Source organism: Triticum aestivum, chromosome 5B (assembly GCF_018294505.1).
Source record: "Triticum aestivum cultivar Chinese Spring chromosome 5B, IWGSC CS RefSeq v2.1, whole genome shotgun sequence".
Lineage (NCBI taxonomy): Eukaryota > Viridiplantae > Streptophyta > Magnoliopsida > Poales > Poaceae > Triticum > Triticum aestivum.
The window spans coordinates 320,942,181-320,948,693 of record NC_057807.1 but is presented as its reverse complement, the minus strand read 5'-3'; the positions used below and the strand labels follow the sequence as shown (position 1 = coordinate 320,948,693).

The window sequence follows — 6,513 nt, the reverse complement described above, 5'->3', positions numbered from 1 at the left end:
GCCTAGGGAGGCAGCCAGGGCAGACTGTTTCTCTTGGCCGGCTGATCCGTCGGGGATATATACTGCGAGATCGACGTACTATCGTTTGTGTCAGGGGATTGAGCAGGTGGCGTATGCTTCTTGCATCTGGAAGAACTGGGCGCCCCTCAAGTGCAAAATCTTCATCTGGTTGGCTATACAGCACCGCATCTGGACTTCGGACCGGAGACCTAGGCCTGGGCTGCAAGACCGCCCTTCAAACTGCTTCACATGCTTACAAGACGAAGACAACGCTGAACACATTGATCCAATGTGTTTATGCTAGGGAAGTGTGGCACAGATGCTTACATGAGCTTAACTTGGCCGTGGTATGACCGACCAGAGAGGATGAGTTACTGCACTGGTGGCTGGAGACAAGGAGAGGGTTTCGGAAACATCTCAAGAGAGGTTTCGACTCGATGGTGACAGCGGTGGCTTGAGCCTTGTGGAAACAACGCAACGCGTGTGTTTTCAATAGAACAGCCCAACAGCTAGCCCCTTCGGAGCTAGTGGAAGTGATCTTAAGAGATATTCGCGAGTGAAGGGATGCAGGTCTAGGGGTAGGAGGGTTGTCACGCTTTGTGAGAGAGTAGGATTGTAATGGTGTTGGGTGCGTCCGGGTGTTGCCAAGGAGGGGCGATCATCTCCTCTTTGGCCTCTCTTGTAAATTTGTTGCTCCCCTTCTATAAAATTAAGGTACGCGATTTGCGTACTCTCGAAAAAAAATATAATCACATCTCATAAAAAAACTTCATATAATCACGACAGAAAATCATGTGTGCTTCCTTTTTTTTAGGGAAATGTGTGCTTCCCTCGTGCGCTTTACACGTCCCAGTCACTCACTCACGCCCAAGAAGTCACTCACTCACGCCCAAGACAAAACCACGGCACACATAATACCTCGTGAGTTGTACGTGTCGAGGCCTCGCGCACCAAACACAACTCCGAAAGCCAAATTTATCTCTGCCCTCTCGACACGTACGCGATTGCTGCTGAGGATGGCGGAGGCAAAGGCGGCGCCGCTGCTGGCGCGGGAGGACGGGGGCGCCGCCGCCGAGGGATCCGGGCGCGGCGGCGGAGCGACGTGGGCGCAGACGCTGGGAAACGTGGTGGTGTCCATCGTCGGCACGGGGGTGCTGGGCCTGCCCTACGCCTTCCGCGCCGCCGGCTGGCTCGCGGGAACCCTCGGAGTCGCCGCCGCCGGCTGCGCCACGCACTACTGCATGCTCCTCCTCGTCAGTATCTACCCAAATTTGCTTGGCATCTTACTCTTTTGTTTCTCTCCCGCTGATTATCTGGGTTTAAGCCAAAGAATATTGGAGCTGCAATGCATTCTGTCTATATGCAGATTGGGTGAACTGTTCATGATAAACTGGATGACGTTCGTGCTTAAACTTCCAAGTATTGTGATGATTTGAAGATCTCAATCGCCATTAGTAGTGCAGAAAATACAGTTTACCCACAAATTATTTGTGTGGCTCTGTTCCTCTCTCATCTTTTTTTTTTTGAGCTCGCTTAACCCCTTAAGTATCCAATGAAAAAAATAGAGGGTTCTAAGCATTGTCTCGTTATGAAATCGGTGGACAATCGTTCGCTATAACGTGATATACCGTCACTATATTGGATTTTAAGGATTGCGCTATTTTGTTCCCCCGGAAGTATCATGTCTTGGACGATTTTACCCTTAGTTGGTTTCTGAAAGAACAATAATGTGCATATATACAAAAAAAAACTCATACATGTATCTACGAGATGAAATATCAACGTGTAAATTTTTGTTAATGAGTATGATTATTTGCCATGCGTGCAAAAATAAAAATAAATGAGGTATTTTCCTACAAGTGGATTTTTGGCTCTTGGGATCGCATGATCTCTTTATTCCAAAATATTCAAAAACTGAGTTAAAAAGTTTTATATTAGAGTGAGTCATGTAACAAGTTTTTGTAAAGACGAATTCAAACCGGGTTTAAGAAAAAACTAAAGAGACTAGAATACCGTTTTCACATTGTGAAAGAAAACTTTGCTTTGTTATTTATCCACAGTTCACCCATCTGTTGTGTTTTTCTCAGAACTTCAAATTGAGTCATTTACATTTGAGATTCATTTTGAATTTTTTGGGATGAGTGCATTTTTTGATTTTTAAAGCGGAATGTGACCCCGAGAGCCAAATGTTATTTATTTATTTTTCTGAACAGGCCCTAAATGGTTAAACATGTGTATTCTACTTTTCCTGTTGCTCGTTGAGCATGCTCAATGCTTTCAGTTGGACTAAGCCTAAGAACTTTATTTGGCTTAGTTCACAATAATTGGCACTACTTTTATGGTGATTTTTTTTGTGTGCATTATGACGAATCTTTTACTCTTATAAACTGACCAACTTTACTTTTGACGAATGCATTACCATTTTTCAGCTGTGTAATTTAATTGGTGTATTTTCTATCTGAAGGTGGAGTGTAGAGATAAACTGGAAGAGGAAGAAACAGAAGAGCCATGTGATGTTCTCTACACATACGGGGATTTGGGTCAGAAGTGTTTTGGGACAATCGGTCGATGCTCGACAGAAATCTTCATCTTCCTTTCTCAAGCCGGCGGTTCTGTTGCTTACCTGATATTCATTGCTCAGAATCTCCACTCCATGCTTACCCAGTTCATGTCACCAGACGGCTTCATCTTTGCCGTCCTCCTGCCTATGCAAATTGCACTCTCCTTCGTTCGCTCGCTGTCCTCCCTTTCACCTTTCAGCATATTTGCAGATGCATGCAATGTCCTAGCGATGGCCATAGTTATCAAAGAGGACATACGGCTTTTCGACCATCCATTTGCTGATAGAAGTGCTTTTAATGGGCTTTGGGCGATACCTTTCTCTTTTGGGGTTGCACTTTTCTGCTTTGAAGGGTTCAGCATGACTCTGGCACTGGAAGCATCGATGGCGGAACGGAAAAAATTCAAATGGGTGCTTTCTCAAGCACTTGTATGTATCATGTTTGTGTATGCATGTTTTGGAGTGTGCGGATACTTGGCTTATGGTGAAGCCACCAAGGACATCGTAACACTTAATCTTCCCAACAGCTGGTCTTCTTCTGCAGTTAAGGTTAGTCCACTTTTTGTAACTTATTTGGTGTGATCAGATTTGAATTTGCTGAAGTAATGACGGTTGTACCAAGCTAACAGTTGGAAGATTTAAATTTTACAGATTGGCCTATGCATTGCACTAGCATTCACATTTCCGGTCATGATGCACCCGATCCATGAGATCGTTGAGGCGAGAATCAGATCGAGTCAGTGCTTTCAGAAGTTTTCACAGAATGTCGGTGGCCCCAATTGGTTAGCCTTGCACGCAAGCCGCATCATGGTGGTGACCATCCTTGCTGTGGTGGCATCGTACGTGCCTGCATTTGGGGCCTTCATCGCCTTCGTCGGGAGCACGGTGTGTGCTCTGCTCGCTTTCGTGCTGCCTACTGCCTTCCATCTCAGCATTGTGGGGTCTTCGATGAGCTTGTGGCGACGCCTGCTGGACTACGGTTTCCTTCTCTTTGGCCTTGTTTTTGCTGTCTATGGAACCTTCACTGCTCTCTAACTTGTCACATTGACCAAGATCAAAATGGCCAAGAACTATGCTGGTGTGTACAGGTCAGGTGCAATTATAAACCACATGACAAATTCTAATGCACATGAGAGAAAGCAATAGAAAAGAAACACCATCTATAAGAAGACGACGAAAAGAAAAAAATGGATTTGAGAGATTATTCAAGAAAATGTTCATCAGGATTGGACTCGAAGGAAGCCTAGCTGTAAGGCACAAAGATCTACTAGAATCCCGAGGTGATTATTTTGAGCCTCGATTTGGAATTTCAGGTAGCGCATGGTAGCTTATGTTACGAGTACTAAGCAGTAGGGTGCTTTGCTGCGCCGAAAGATCGCCTCAAAAAATTGATGGCATTTTCAGTTATTTGAAATAAGAACATGCAGTTTCACTAGAGTAAGAGTTTAGTCGTATAAAAACGAGGAAGGATCCTTGGGGCATTCTCCCCCCAATGTTTAGTTAAAATGAGGATGTGGTGAATTCAATCTACAATTTTTTGCTGTGGCTGCATAGGTGTTCTGAAAAGGGACCAACATGATAGCTTGCACAATCGGATTTTAAGAATATAAGGGTGCATCTGCATCCGAGGTGGACAGTAAATTCATTTAAAATAGTAAAAGAATTCAAAAACAATTGAATTCTTTTTGTGATGCTAGATGCTCATGTGCGTGAAGTCCGTGCCAAATTTAGTGGAATATCCGTATAAGGGTCTCATGAGCTAGAGGTTAAGGCTCTGCGGAAGAAAACCGTCTCCCGAGTCCCAACAGAACAAATGCAGTACATATTTCAGAGAGAACCATACTTGCACACATTTAAAACCCTTGAATGAGAATAAGAAATTAATGTATAAGCGAACTTTGGGATTCAAGTAAGTTATATAGATCATTAAGAAATGTTAGACAAACGGAAGTTTTGATGTGTACCCCCATTAGAGTTTGTTCACTTCTTTGCTTAAATAACTCCATCTTCTCAACAAATAAATTTGTATGTCCACAATGTTGAAATATAGGGTGGGCTTTAGGCCCATCCAACAATTTCAGAAAATCTCTAAGAGCCCATGTCGGTGTCATGACAAGAGATGTGGTGGCGAACCAACATGTGGTTGGATGGCTAGAGTACAGTGGTATCCCGGCCCACTAGAGTTCAAGTCCTAGACTTGAAATTGATGCTTGCATTTTTTGGATTTATTTCAGGCCTTCCAGCGATGTGCGTTCCGTCTTCCGTGTGAGGAGACGTTTCCGTCGACGACGAAGGTGTCTATGGCAACTTCGTCAATCTCAAGATGATGTGTCAGCCCAGTCTCTCGGAGGTTCATGGTGATAGGGTGTGCATGTGTGCGTTCATAGAGGTGAGTGTATGCTCGTGTATGTGAGCGACTTCGATTCTATAGTGTATAAAAAGGACATGGCATGTGGTAGGAAGTTTAGTACCACTCCGCGTGTGGAGAAAGAGTTGGACCCTCTTTATAAGAAATTCTCTTCTACACGCTATTGGGGCTTGAGAAGAGAAGTGGTTCTCGAGTGCTCTTCCTGAGCATACTTCACATTATTGGTGAGCTCAGTTCATAAAAATAAGCAATTCAACCATTCAGTGGGTAAATCAAAAGCGCCACTGGAATATTTTTCACTGCCCCAATCTGTTGGGAAACGTTGCATGAAAAAAAAATTCTATGCACACACAATGATCTATCCATGGAGATGCATAGCAACGAGGGGGAGAGTGTGTCTACGTACCCTCGTAGACCGTAAGCGGAAGCGTAACACGGTTGATGTAGTCGAACTTCGCGCTCCATCGATCGAGTACCAAACGTACGACACCTCCGAGTTCTGCACACGTTCAGTTCGGTGACGCCCCTCGCCTTCTTGATCCAGCAAGGTGTCGAGGTAGTAGATGAGTTCCGTCAGCACGACGACATGGTGACTGTGATGGTGAAGTGATCCACGCAGGGCTTCTCCTAGGCACTACGAAGATATGACCGTGGGAGTAAATGGTGGAGGTGGGCGCCGCACACGGCTAGGCAATTGTCTGGGGTGTGCTAGGGACGCCCCGACATATATATAGGTGGGAGGGAGAGGGAAGGCAGCCAGGGTGCGCCCCAAGTAGGATCCGAATCCTACTTGTGGTTTCCCTAAGTGGCGCCCCCCTTCCATATTTCATCGGAGAAGAAAGGGAAGGGGAAAGAGAGAAAGGAAAGGGGGCCGAACCCCCTTTTTCCTTCTCCCAATTCGGCCTCCTGCCATAGGGGGGGAGCCACCCCTTGTGGGCTGGTGTGCTCTCCTCTCATGGCCCATATGACCCATATATTCCCCCTAGGGTTTCCGGTAACCCCTCTAGTACTTCGATAAATACCCGATACACTCTGGAACACTTCACGTGTCCGAATACTATCGTCCTATATATCAATCTTTACCTCTCGACCATTTTGAGACTCCTCGCCATGTCCGTGATCTCATCCAGGACTCCGAACAACATTCAATCACCAAATCACATAACTCATATAATACAATATCGCTGAATGTTAAGCGTGCGGACCCTATGAGTTCGAGAACTATGTAGAGATTACCCGAGACACCTCTTCGGTCAATAACCAATAGCAGAACCTGGATGCTCATATTGGCTCCTACATATTCTATGAAAACCTTTATCGGTCGAACCGTTATGACAACATATATTGTTCCCTTTGTCCATTGGTATGTTACTTGCCCAAGATTCGATCGTCGATATCTTCATACCTAGTTCAATCTCGTTACCGGCAAGTCTCTTTACTCGTTCCGTAATACATCACCTCATGACCAACTCCTTAGTCATTTGCTTGCAAGCTTATGGTCTGCATTACCAAGAGGGCCCAGAGATACTCTCCGATACTCGAAGTGACAATTCATAATCTTGATCTATGCCAACCCAACAAACAC

At 45.1% G+C, this 6,513-nt stretch overlaps 1 protein-coding gene across 1 annotated transcript; it reads left to right on the top strand.

Annotated features, from left to right (window-relative positions):
- Positions 1-931: 931 nt before the first annotated feature.
- Positions 932-3,633, top strand: LOC123116048 (amino acid transporter ANT1). The gene is made up of 3 exons (XM_044537057.1): positions 932-1,253; positions 2,465-3,109; positions 3,212-3,633. Exons 1-3 carry the CDS (start codon positions 1,017-1,019, stop codon positions 3,593-3,595), a joined length of 1,266 nt encoding a protein of 421 aa, XP_044392992.1. The 5' UTR covers positions 932-1,016; the 3' UTR covers positions 3,596-3,633.
- The last annotated feature ends 2,880 nt before the right edge of the window (positions 3,634-6,513 follow it).

Bases quoted from the DNA above. Each gene is read 5' to 3' on its own strand.
- LOC123116048 (XM_044537057.1), top strand. From the start codon at position 1,017: ATGGCGGAGGCAAAGGCGGCGCCGCTGCTGGCGCGGGAGGACGGGGGC. The intron at 1,254-2,464 runs GTCAGTATCTAC...TTCTATCTGAAG, and splicing joins ACTACTGCATGCTCCTCCTC to GTGGAGTGTAGAGATAAACT. The intron at 3,110-3,211 runs GTTAGTCCACTT...TAAATTTTACAG, and splicing joins GGTCTTCTTCTGCAGTTAAG to ATTGGCCTATGCATTGCACT.